General features: G+C 42.2%; 1 protein-coding gene across 1 annotated transcript; it reads right to left on the reverse strand.

Annotated features, from left to right (window-relative positions):
* Positions 1-92: 92 nt before the first annotated feature.
* Positions 93-11,121, reverse strand: LOC149304164 (vomeronasal type-2 receptor 26-like). Its single transcript, XM_089479699.1, has 7 exons — positions 11,104-11,121; positions 9,899-10,074; positions 7,733-8,024; positions 5,136-6,005; positions 3,984-4,211; positions 3,604-3,730; positions 93-1,006 (listed from the first exon to the last, which is right to left on the reverse strand). The coding sequence occupies exons 1-7, from the start codon at positions 11,119-11,121 to the stop codon at positions 93-95; spliced, it is 2,625 nt and encodes an 874-aa protein (XP_089335825.1).
* Between the last annotated feature and the right edge of the window lie 2,613 nt (positions 11,122-13,734).

Genomic DNA, 13,734 nt, shown 5'->3' on the forward strand with positions numbered 1-13,734 from the left:
GTTTGAATCCATTGTAAATATCTTGCCCTACATGGGCATAATATTTAACAGAAAGAGAGACACTAGAGAAGGGAAGTGAAAGAAGGAGGAAATCAGTAAGTAGCAGGATTCTTTTTCCTCACCAGCTGGTCCCTGGTATTGAGCTCAGGTCTCAGTAAAATAATATAGAGCTTAGGCAGAAAAATGAAACCCAGCAATCCAGAACTAGAGGCCACGATGGAGAAGATCTCCACAGCCACCATGTATTTCCCTTTGGTGCTCAGGTAAGTGGGGACAAAAGACACCCAAACACTGCAAAAGACCAACATGCTGAAGGTGATCAGCTTGGCTTCATTGAAAGTATCAGGCAACTTCCTGGCAACGAAAGCAACAGTGAAGCTGATAAAGGCCAGAAGTCCCATGTAGCTGAGGACAATGTAGAACATCACATCTGAGCCTTCATTGCATTGCACTATGATATGATTCACATGAGATTGCATGTCCCATTCTGGGAATGGAGGAGAGATGACCAGCCATATGACACAAATGAGAGTTTGAGTCAGAGTTGCAAGAATAATGACTGAGACTGCCAAATGATTTCCTAACCATTTTCTCATCCTGTTTCCTGGTTTGGTAGCCATGAAGGCCAGAACCACTGTGAGGGTTTTGGCCAAAACTGAAGAAACAGCAATAGAAAAAACAATGGCAAACAATGTTTGTCGTAGAATGCAAGACATAACCCCAGGCTTGCCAATGAAGAGGAAAGAGCAAAGAAAGCAAAGAAGCAAAGAAAAGAGGAGGATACAGGTAATAGTCCAGTTATTGGCTTTAATGATAGGAGTGTTCTTGTGCTGAAAGAAGATCCACATCATCACAAGTGTCATCAAGGAAAAGGAAAGAACCAGCGAAACCAAAACCATTCCCAAAGGTTCTTCAATTGACAGGTAATTTACATATTTGGGGATGCAGTGATCTCGATTCTTGTTTGGATGCTGATCATCTGGGCACATGTTGCACTTTTCTGCATCTGGAAGAAGCAATCATAGCATTATTTAAATAATAAAAAAAAACATCACCCTGCATTAATATGAGTCAGGAATTGGCAATATTCTGGCATGGAATGATGCATCAAACATTCAAGAAAATCATTTATACACACGATTCTTGAAGTGCACTTCAAATTGTTTGTGTTCCAAAGTGAATCCAATCATATTCATTGATGTTGTGGTGGGCGTCACAATTGTGGAGCAGGACATGATGATTCTTTTATTAGCATGACATCAAGCATAGATCTGGAAGGTGACCCAGGCAAGTTCTGGCTTCTCCCAATTTTTCTTTCTGCTAAAAGCCTTGGTGGATGGGATGACGTTCTGCTGTTTGTTATTGTTGTTGTTGTGTGACTTCAAGTCGCCTCTGACTTATAGTGACCCTAAGGAGAACCTATCATTGGATTTTCTTGGCATGACTGGTCAGAGGAGGTTGCCTGAGGCTGAGAACCCTGGTGGCACAGTGGTTAAATGCCAGTACTGCAGCCACAACATTGTAAATTCAATCCTGGAGTGCTCCAAGGTCGACTCATCCTTTCATCCTTGCGTAGGTTGCTAAAATGAGTGCGCAGCTTGTTGGGGGCAATTGGCTTACCCACTGTAAATTACTTAGGGCAGGGGTTGGCAACCTCTGGCCCGCGGGCCGGATGCGGCCTGCGGAGGCCTTCTAGCCGGCCCCTGGCTGCTGTTCCTGCCGCCGCCGATTGTGGCTTTTTGCCGCTCTGGGCGCCGCCATTTTTTCACCCCAAATGGCGGCGATGTCTCATGCGACATTCCCTGAGGTCACGCGAGACTTCACCACCATTTTGGGTGAAAAATGGCAGCGCCCAGAGGCAAAGTCTCGCGCGACCTCAGAAAAGGTTGTGCGAGACTTCGGCCTCCAGGAGGCCCGCTGCGGCCACCAGAGGCCTCAAACAGGGCTCCGACAGCAGCAGCGGGCCTCTGAGAGGCCTGTTGCGATCGCTGGGGCCCCTCAGAAGCAGGCTAGGACGCCCGCATGGGTGTCCCCCTCCTCCTTCCCGGCCTCTCAGGGCCCCCGGGGCCCTCAGAAGCCTGGAAGGAGCAGGCTAGGACGCCCGCGCGGGTGTCCCCCTCCTCCTTCCCGGCCTCTCAGGGCCCCCGGGGCCCTCAGAAGCCTGGAAGGAGCAGGCTAGGACGCCCGCGCGGGTGTCCCCCTCCTCCTTCCCGGCCTCTTAGGGCCCCCGGGGTCCTCAGAAGCCGGGAAGGAGCCCTTGGTGTTCTTTGTGCAAAATCCCCTCTCAGCACCTTGTGCCTTCCTGGGTTGAGACAGTGTGCATGCTTTCTGCCTTTTATTTTGAATTGCATTTTAGTAGTTTCCATGCTTGTAACTATTATTATTATTATTATTATTATTATTATTATTATTATTTACTTGCCCTTGGTGTTCTTTGTGCAAAATCCCCTCTCGGCACCTTGTGCCTTCCTGGGTTGAGACAGTGTGCATGCTTTCTGCCTTTTATTTTGAATTGCATTTTAGTAGTTTCCATGCTTGTAACTATTATTATTATTATTATTATTATTATTATTAACTTGCCCTTGGTGTTCTTTGTGCAAAATCCCCTCTCAGCACCTTGTGCCTTTCTGGGTTGAGACAGTGCATGCTTTCTCCCTTTTTTAAAAAATTGCTTTGTAGTAGTTTCCATGCTGGGAACTATTATTATTATTATTATTATTATTATTATTATCATCATCATCATCATCATCATCACCACCACCACCACCACCACCACTCTGGGGGCAGAGCATGCGGCCCCGCCCCTGGACAGTGGAAGCTCCACCCCAAGCACGTGGCCCCACCCCCGGAGGGTGGAAGCTCCATCCCCCAGCTTCAGCCCCCCAGTTGTCTGAGGGACAGCAACCCGGCCCCCGGCTCAAAAAGGTTGCCTACCCCTGACTTAGGGAGTGCTAGTTCACTGATAAGTGGTATAGAAATGTGCTTGCTAATGAGAGCACGTGACTTTACCAAGGTCACCCAGTGGGTTTCCACGACCAAACTGGGAAGTGAATCCTGGTCACAGTCCAACACTCAAACCATTATACAGGGAGGGAATGTTGAGGATATGGGGTATGTATGTTCTTGTTTTAATTGTAAGCCACCTCAATTGTCTCTGACAGAGAAGCAGAGCAAAAATAAAGCTTTTATTCTTATTTATTATTATCTTCAGTGTTTCCAGTAAAAGCTTCAACTAATATCAGTACATCAAATTTAATGCTTCCAGCCCTCCTCATCAAAGAAAAAAGTTCAAAAGAAGACCCCTGGTGGCACAGTGGTTAAATGCCTGTACTGCAACCACTCACTCAAAACCATAAGGTTGAGAGTTCAAGACCAGAAAAGGGGCCCAAGCTTGACTCAGGCTTGCATCCTTCCAATGTTGCTAAAATGAGTACCCAGATTGTTGAGGGCAAATTAGGTTACAGTTGTAAACCGCTTAGACACTGCTTGGGTGGTATGAAGTGGTATATAAACGAAGCTTGTTTGTTTTGTTTAAAACAAAATGATTTCTTTCACAAGTATGTCAAATGTTCTCTCCTTTTCAGGAGGCTTTCTAAAACTTACCTGTCTGATTTGAAACCATTCCTTCAGGACACTGTGGACAGTTATAACAACAGATCTCTCTCCCCTCATGCATGGTCTTGCTCTGCCCAGGTTGGCAAGCCTCAACACATCTGGATCTGGGAGGCTTCTATAAATAAATGGAGGAAACATGTGTTTAGGGGGAGGCCACCTATTTTTCTCTTACCTCTATTCTGCTGAATTTGATAATATTGCAAACGATAACATACTTAACTTTTAGGATTTTTCACTTTGCATCTCATCTGCTGAAACATCTTTCCTACCTCATGAATTTTTTAAATGACTCCATCTGTGGATTCTCATTAATCTGTCCAACAATAGGAATGTCCCTGACAAATCAGGAAAACAGTAGCTAATCATACCTGAATAAAATTGTGGTTCCACAAAATTGAGTTTTGATAGATAATGAAGTCTTTCCCATAAGGAGCCTGTGGGTCAGATCTTCCAATATGAACTCTATGCATGGATCGATTGGGGAAGGTGACAGTGTTGATGATATCATATCCAGTTCCCAGCTCCCCATTCTCATCAAAAAATATTTCCTCTCCAGCACTATTGTTGAAACGAATGTGTTTCAGAAAGGGATGAAGCTAGAAGGGAGTTAAATGAAAAGCCAATTCAGAGCAAAGGTAGAGAAAGGGGTCGCTTTAATTTCTGTACAATTTGTGTACCATGTGTCTTATCTACCTGGCAATGTCATGCACACAATGGTGAAGTTTCCTTGTATATAAGAAAATTCCTAACATCTTGCACAAATACCAGGAAGGTGAATAGAGCAGAGAAAGGGGTCTGAAAGCTCTAGGTATCCCCATCTAGAGAAAACAGTCCATTGGAAATACTTGAGCTGTGAAGATCTGTAGGAAGGTTGATTCTCCAGTCTCCTAGTTGCCAAGGAAGATCTTGTTCCAGCACTCAGGCATCAGAGCCAGGTGGGCTTTTTTGTAACCATACAGAAAGGCAATGGCATCACTAGGTTTGGTGTCACACATCCCCATTGATCTCTTCCTTAGTACAGAATCCTTAGTAATGCTTTTTGTACTAATGTTACTCATTAACCATAATTCCTGTATATTACCAAATGTGATTATAATAGCTATGAGATAAACAACCAGCAGAATTAAAATTATACTTTTAAACTACAATAGCATATGCACAGCATAAATGCATTTACATATATATGTACATAGCTTCATGTGGTTGAAGGGAAAATTTGGTAAAATGTGATGTCTTTAAAGAAATTTTTGAATTTGTTTTCCAAAATGTTAAAATGTTAAACTTAAGAACAGGAGCCCCACTTCCATCATCTCTTTATCATTTTAAAGGGACTTAGGATAATACCAAAGCCTGTTTCTGCCCCAAGGCAGATGTTAGAGGAGTAGTGTGTCACCCTTTCCTTAGGTGACACTAGTGCTCCTAGGGCTGCACCCTCCACTTAGTGATGCCATTGCAAATAGGTGGGATTGTTACAACAGTAGGCAAAAGAGAATTAATGAAGGTCAAGAGACTCTTCCTACCTGCCAGGGCTGGATTTTCTGACAATCCTGTGTCCTTCTATCTCCCCATGCTTCATGCTTTGATCTTGAAGAAAGCATGGCATGAAGAGCATGTGCGATGGCATAAACAGCATTGTAGATACTGTAACTCTGACCAGTCATTCTCATTTCAAAGACAGATTCAGGTAGGCTGCTCAGTTTCTCCTCCCCAGTACAGTTGGTTGCATTGAGACTGTGGATATTAGTGCTATATTGGGGAAATGAGCATAGAAAGGCATTGGCCCAAAGGATAGTTGCAACATAATTTTCCCTTGGATTTATTGTGTTTAGATATTCTAGATAGCCTTCTACCTCTTTTGTGGGCAGTGCAAAGGACAGGGTGCCATTGAAGGATCTGGGGGTGAAAAATTTGTTTAAGATTGTGGATGCAAAATCCCACTGAGCTGTGATGATCCAAATCTTCTCTGTTGGCTTCGTTTCAACAAACTCATTGAAATATAGAATCACCCGCAAGCCCTCCATAGATCGAGAATCCCCATGAACAAGAATCACATCTGTATCAGCTGATGAAAGTATCAAATGCATTCTTGATAATTTATAATTGTAAGGTATTTTGTCTTCTATATATCCTGCCCAGTGCTGTTTCATTGTTGGAATAATTTCCTTGAAAGCTAAACAAATGCTACTCTGGAGTAGCTGAGGAATCAAAGTCCTCAATAACATTTCTCCATTGTCATCATCTGAAACAATGAGGCCAATCCAGGTCCATCCAAAATGCTTCAGCAGTTTTAGAATCGCAAAATGTTGAATACTTTCATTTGGAATCATTCGGTAGACAGAAGGAAACTGAGCTTTATCTTTTAATGCAGGGTCAAATGAGTCATAACTGAACTAAGGAGAAAGACAATTTTCTTTTTAGGGTCAACATAAAACCTTATTTTTCTGCAATATAAATTATTTGTAAAGAGTCTAGACTGCTAATATCTGGGGATGTTTAAGCTGGAGTTTCTACACTGAGCATATGGTTGGGCTCAGTGGCCCATGAGATACCTTCAAAATGTATGATTCTATGGTTTAATGACTCTGCTCTCCTAAAATATCTGTCAAAGCAGAAGTGGATGTAATGGCTTTGATGTGCAAGAAATGTTACTGATAAGATTAGCCATCCAGCACTATATTCTAGGAGAGACAGAAATTGCTTAGGGCTAACTATATGATTTGTGTAAGAGACCATAGTACAGTATTCTACAACATTTTGGCTCCAGAAATTAAGTAGAGATATCATGGCATGAAGAGTTTCAATTGCAATAACATTTCACTGTCTCTGGGTTGTTTGCAGGCTTTAATTTACCAAATAAAAGTTTTGTCCTCACTTTAGTTCTCATCAACCCTGTGGAATCAACTTGGTATAAAGATGCCACAACTAAAAGGAAAAGAAAACTTTTCTACAACAATGTCTCTCATTTCCCCTGTCTCATTTGTAATGCAAGTCAAAAATGGCTCAAACCTGTCTGCCTGGTAGGGAAATTTATTTTCAATCTGTGTTAAAATATAATAATAATAATAATAATAATAATAATAATAAAATTTATTTATATCCTGCCTCTCTACACAATGCAATCGGGCCGGCTTACAAGGTTAAAATATACAACCCCAAGCCCCAACCCACCCACCCCCCTTAAAATACAATTAAACAATGTGAAATTTAAAACATACTTTTAAAAACAATTCAATAATCTGTGGTGAAGTCAGAGGTCGGCATTTGATTTTCCTCCTGATGGCCAGGGGACTATTCAGGAAAGGCCTGCCAAAAGAGATCTGTCTTTATAGCTTTTTTAAAGCTGTTTAGAGTGGTAATATGACGGATCTCATCCGGCAGGTCATTCCACAGTCTGGGAGCAACAGCTGAGAAGGTCCTCTGGGAGGTCGCAGACAGCCTTGTTTTACAAGGCTGTAACAGATTTTTCCCTGAAGGATCTAAGTATGCAGGGAGGATTATATGGAAGGAGACAGTCCTGAAGATAGGTGGGACCCAAGCCATTTAGGGCTTTAAAGGTAATAACCAACACCTTGTACTGGGCCCGGAAACTGATGGGCAGCCAGTGAAGTGATCTTAGGATCAGTGTTATATGGTCTCTTCTGGATGTACCAGAGACCAGTCTGGCTGGCATGTTCTGAACTAATTGAAGTTTCCAGACCAAGCACAAGGGTAGCCCCATGTAGAGTGCATTGCAAAAATCAAGGCGTGATGTTACTAGTGCATGTACTACAGTCTCATGGTCCCTGACTTCCAGGAAAGGGCGCAGCTGGCGTATCAGCCAGAGCTGATAACAGGCACTCCTGACCGTCGCATTCACCTGACTTGCCATGTGAAGCGACAAATCTAGGAACACCCTCAGACTGCGAACACAGTACTTTGAGGAGAGTGTGACCCCTTCTAGGACTGGAGGTTGTATCCCGATGCCTGGGTTCAGAGACGATACCGTAAGTACCTCTGTTTTGTCAGGATTCAACTTCAATTTGTTTTCCCTCATCCAATCCAAGATATTTTTTCTGAGACAAGTGAGTGAAGGTTTTCACTCTGACCAATAACAGAGGTTGGAGTTGAAGAAACATACCTGTGCCATCTTATAGATATTCAAGATGTGAGGCATTTGCTTGGAATTGTGGGAGGAGAGCCCACCAATGATGGCCATCAGCTTGTACTTCCTGTTGCAGAGATAGTTGGGAGGATTCCCATCTCCCATGAAAAGGAGGCCCATAGTCCCAGAACATGTTCCCATTTCATTGTAAGCCTTTTGAGCTGTCAGTCCACCCAATGTGGCATTGGATAATAGATACATATTTTTGTTTATTTCATTAAGAGCAAATTCAAATGCAAAATACTGCTGGATAAATTTAGGCACAATGCTGCAATGAGATGTTCACACAGTCTGAATGTTTGGGAACAGACTTGCACCACCTGGATTAATGTGCACATATATGACTTTCAACTGGATTCAAAGATAGTCATACTTAGTGGAGACTGAATGACATTAGTAGACTTAGCAAGTTATGACTGACATAATTGTCATCCCTTTCAATGTCTTTATGTACACACAAATATCCAACCCTTGAAGTTTTCTCTTTAACTTACTTAAGTTACCAATTCTGATGAACTACAATGCTCACCATATCTGACCTTTCCACATACTGCTTGGGATGGATTGTATGCAGACACCAACAAGTTTCAAAAATCAAACTATCCACCAGAAGCTTAGTTACAGGTGTTTTAAAAAGGTGAAGAAACTCCTCTCTGTTTACAGAAGCATACATGACAGCCAGAATGTTGTAGTGGTTTAAGCACTGGACTAGAATTCTTGGGACCCAGATTTGAATCTCCATTCAGACATGGAAGTCTATTGGGTGACCTTGGGCAAGTCACAGTCTCACCTTTAGGCAAAAGGCAAGCCTCCTCTGAAGAAATCTTGCCTAGAAAAGGCTGTGATAGGATCATCTTAGGGTCACCTTGAGAATCAGTATAGTGTACTGGTTTGAATGTTGGACTACGACTCGACCCAGGGTTCAAATCCCAGCTAAGCCATGAAACTCCCTGGTTTGTCTTGGACAAATCACACTCTCTCAGCCTCAGAGGAAGACAATGGCAAAATGCCTCTGAACAAATCTTGCCGAGAAAATCCCATGATAAACCATAGGATCACCACAAGTTGGAAATGATGTGACAGCACACAATACACACAGGGTCACTAGAGGGCAGAAATAACTGGAAGGCATTGTGATGGGACTTTCCTCATAGGCCCGGGGTTAGTTTTATGTCTTATCCACATAAGGCCCCTTGTCGCTAACACTTACCCTGCTTTTATCCTTTTAACATTCTTCCTAAGTATATAGGAGCCTGGGTACCAAGTGTCTTCCCCAAATCAGTTCAATGATGGTAGACTACTTCCAACTTAGTGTGGTTAAATTATCATAACAATTGCAGCCATTTTGATTCTCTGTACTCTAATCTCTAAAATGTAAAGTTATACAACTGAGCACAAAAATTAGAATCACAAAAACCATTATTTTCTCTCTTAACATGTATGAATGTGAGAGCTGGACAGTGAGGAAAGCAGATAGGAGGAAAATCATGTCATTCAAGATGTGGTGTTGGCAAAGAGTACTGAAGATCCCATGGACAACAAAAAATGCAAATAAATGGGTCATAGAGCAGATCAAGCCAGAAATATCCTTGAAGGCCATTGGAAAAGACAATAGTGCTAGGAAAGGTGGAGGGTTGTAAAAAGAGAGGAAGACCACATGCTAGATAGATAGACTCTATAAAGGAATTCATGGGAATGAATTTAAGGATCTAAGTGGAAGACAGGGAGTCTTGGAGATGTCTCATCCAAAGGGTCACCATGGGACAGGATCAACTTGAGGGCAGTTAACAACAATTCTGGTCTCTCGCTCTCATTAGGAAGACCACACAGACCTGACTAAATTAATTGAATCATCACCTGCTCTGGATTAACTGAAATAAACTCCCATTCCCATCAGAATTTTTATCTGATCTATACTGAAACCCCTTACCTCTTTCTCTCTCCCGCAACTAACTTACATACACTGGCTTTTTTATACATTCCATTTCCCTCTACAGCCCCCTTTCATAGTCTGAGTGAACTGTGATTGGCTGCCAGGAAACAGATCTGACTAGCAACTCTGTCACAGGGACACAACACAACATTCAATCAAAGTTGTTAATTACACCAATGACTTTTCTGTATAATGAAACAGTTACTTACTAGGCACTTATTTCCTCATCTGGAAATTTGTTAAATAAAATTTCTTGCAATGCCAAAATAACAAAAGACACAAAGTCACCAATTGCAATATCTTCGTGAATTACAGGTAAGATATCTTCAACCTTTGTCTTCCAATCACACTCAGGGTTTATACTTTTGCTGGTATTAGGAAGCAGCTGCAGCAGTAAAAGGAGCAGAAGCCATGACAGCTGCCTGACTAAAAGCAAACCTGAGCCACAGACACACCTGTATGCAATCATTATGACAGGTGCATGGAATAACTGTCTGTGTTTTCAATCACCTGGTAAAGCTCTAATGGTCAAATGAATTTAACACTGGCCCAGACTCCAGTCATGCTTCTCAACATTCTTCGCATAAATGACTTCAGGGAATCGACAATAATTCTATCAACCCACCTGTTTTGAAGTGACTCTTTATAGGTAAGCATGATGAGTCAAGAATCCTTGGTGGTAGAGTCATTTGTGTTATTGGCTTCTTGATCACCTTGGGCTACAATTACTCCAAATCAATGATTATGATAATTACCTTGCTAGTCTTCTCAGCTAGCAGCCAGATTAAAGAAAACATATACAATTGTATCCCATCTGTAGGATGGATCCAGACTTAGTCAGATTGCAACTAGGCCAATGAAATTGTTGGGACATTCTTTCATTGCATCTGGATCCAACCCAAGAACTCCTGACCAGTGGTCCTGTGAATGTACATGTGCTGAGTACTGAGAGTGACTTTCAGAATAGGTTCATGTTATGGAGAAAGAATAAGAGGAAAAAGATCCCATAGATGCTGAGAACATTTTCATGTTGGGCAAAATAAAATAATATGTGTAGTAGTTTTTCATTTCATTAAAAAAAAGAGTCAAAGTGGATCCCAAGGGCCATCTAATGCCACATCCCACTCCAGCCATGCAAGAGTATATAAGTAAGGAACTCCTAAGAGATATCTATCCAGACTTTAATTTTACAGGCTTCCACTTCCAACACAATTCATTCCAATATTAAAAAGCTCTTACTATCAGGAAATTCTTCCTAAGGCATAGGTGGAATCTCTTCTCACAATTTGCACCTTTCCATTCATGGACAAGATTTGTAGCAGCAGATAATAGCCATGTGGCATGCCATATTTCAGATTAAAAAAGTGGCTGTCATGTCACATTGCAAACTTCCCTACTCTGAGCTAAACCTTACCTTGTGCTGTTTTGACATGCCCACCCTATTCTGGGACATGACACTACATAGAAGCAGGGTGTGTGATCTGAGATTTTCTCCCTATTTTTTGTAAGCAACTCCAGGCCCCATTCTCACTGTCACATTTGCCCTGGGTAGATCTGGTCCAGATTCGCTAAGCTGGTACCGAATCTCCCCGAGAAGAAGTTCTTACTAACCTTTGCCCCAATCTAATGTCTCAGGTGCAATTTACCCCGCTGATGTTCACATTGACAGAAGGAGCACTTCAAGATGGAGCCTCCTTGTTGTCAGTCAAATTCACTTCCATGACATGTCATGCAGCCATTTGCCAAAGGCATGAGTGTTTTCCCCCCTCCTTTTTAAAAAAAATGTAGCAGCAATGTTTCCATATTCTGTCAACTTGTCAAATTTAAAAACCTCCAGGAGTGTGTGTGTGTGTTGTGTGCCTTTGGGTCATTTCATATTATGGCAACCCTATCCTGGGGTTCTCTTGGCAAGATTGGTCCCGAGGAGATTTGCCATTTCCTTCCCCTGAGGCTGAGAGAGCGTGACTCCCAGTCCTCTTGCTGTGCCTCTGTTTTCCACCCCAAAATGCCATCTATCCTTCCCTCCTCTTTGGATCTCCTTGCCCTGCCTCCGTTTTCCACCCCAAAATGCCATCTATCCTTCCCTCCTCTTTGGATCTCCTTGCCCTGCCTCCATTTTCCACCCCAAAATGCCATCTATCCTTCCCTGTGAATTATCTTCCACAAGCATTTGCACATTCTGTCACACATACAGAAATTTTAAAAAATGCCACACGTCAAGAGACCGGTGTGAGAGGGAAGGCATGTTCCTCCCACTGCCCACCCACTGATCTAAATCCCTCCCCTGAACTTGACCCGATCATGACCGGGACCAAGTTAACATTTGCCAGCAGCAGGGAAGAAACAGATTTTCCAAAAAGAAACGGTAAATAATCCACTTTGGGGGAAATCGCTCTAAGGGGGATTTGCCCAGAATCGAGTGTGTAAGACCCTAATTCTGATGTGTTTAAACTGGTGCCCATGGGAACTTCCCACTTTTAATCCAGGTTACAATTCAGTACAAAAGGTAGTCTAAATGGCCCCCCAGTCAATCTTGCCTCACTTGGGCTTTTTCAGATCAGGCTGGTCCAAAGCAATTTCAATCAATTCAAGAAAACACCATTTCAGCAGCTTTGAATAAAGTCTGAAGCAAACCTAAAGCAAGTAAGTTGCTACAAACAACAAAGGGGGGAGAATTTCATAAATAATTGCTGGATTCCAGGATGGCTTTCTGCTTTATTAAGGAATTTCTGTCTAGAAACAACCAGAAAAAGTTCTCAAAAGCTTGTGCTCCGAAACTTGTTCTCCAACTGCACCCATTCCTTGACATCCTGGATGTAGCCATAGTGGTACATGCCTTCGACTACTGTAACATGCTCTGCTTGGGGCTGCCTTTGAAGACTGGTCAGAAACTTCAGCTGGTCCAAAGAGTTGTTGCCAAACTGTTAACTGGGGCAGGTTACAGAGACCACACAAGGCTCCTTTTGAAACAGCTTTACTGGCTTCCAGTTTGTTTCTAGACACAATTCAAAGGGCCAATTGATAGGTCTATCAAGCTCTATATGTGGTCTAGGCTATTTGGCAGACTGTATCACCTTGTATGTACTGGCCTGGGCTCTGGGATCATCAGGAGAGTCCCTTCTCTCAGCCCCACCACCATCACAAGCATGGTTGGTGAGGATGTGAGAGAGGACCTTCTCAGTGGCTTCCCCTAGACTCTGGAACTCCCTTCCCAAGGAGGCGTGAATGGCTTTCTCTTTGACCTTCTTTTGGCAGGATAATACCTTTTTATTTTATTTTAAAACAGAAACTAAAGAATGGGCTGGGGTGGTGTATTGTTTTAAAATGTCCTATTAACTTTTTATTATTTTATTTTTATTATTTTAGACATGTTTATTACACCTCTCCTCTTCTACAAGAGGAACCAACACCTTAAAAAAAAATCTGACATGCAAAATTGGGGGGAAAAGGTTTAAAATGATATACTTTACATACATACAGCAATTTTTAGTAACTATAGACCAGAAAATGGAGACATTCTGGATGTGTCACTGTAGTAAAACAAATTTTACAGAGCCAAAAAGCAATTCCATCAGCCTGAATAAACTTCAGAATGTTGTACTTGGGCATTCTAGTGATTATGACCATCTTCTCTGAAGCTGGATTGAGCCAAGAGAAGCATGAATGCAATCTAACTTTGAGTCTATCTCAGAATCAAAAATTCATAAATCTGAAACATCACTGGAAGGTCCATTCATTTCTCCCAATGCACTCTTAATTTTTGTACTTCCAGTTAGTTTGATATTGTGAGCCACACTGAGAAAATAAAATTTTTACATGTATAGCAAAATTAATACTTGACTATCAGAAAGTCAAGTTCTCCAATCTGGGAACTTAGAAGACACCCCTTTACTGTAGAATTTGAACTTTGAAAACTGTACAAATTAAAGGCAACCATGGGCAGGATACAGACCACCCAAAAAGGGCAGTCTATCCATGCCTTGTTTTGCTGCGCGAGGGAGCCGTAGCAGACAAACTGAGCGGCTCCCTCATGCAGCAAAAAGAA

This window comes from Sceloporus occidentalis, unplaced genomic scaffold, assembly GCF_023333645.1.
Source record: "Sceloporus occidentalis isolate IW3139 unplaced genomic scaffold, rSceOcc1.0.p SCAF_14, whole genome shotgun sequence".
Classification (NCBI taxonomy): Eukaryota; Metazoa; Chordata; class Lepidosauria; order Squamata; family Phrynosomatidae; genus Sceloporus; species Sceloporus occidentalis.

Excerpts from the sequence above, each read along its gene's own strand:
- LOC149304164 (XM_089479699.1), bottom strand. Across the intron at positions 3,731-3,983 it reads GGAACCACAATTTTATTCAG|AAGCCTCCCAGATCCAGATG; the intron begins GTATGATTAGCT and ends ATTTATTTATAG. Across the intron at positions 1,007-3,603 it reads AATGGTTTCAAATCAGACAG|ATGCAGAAAAGTGCAACATG; the intron begins GTAAGTTTTAGA and ends TGCTTCTTCCAG.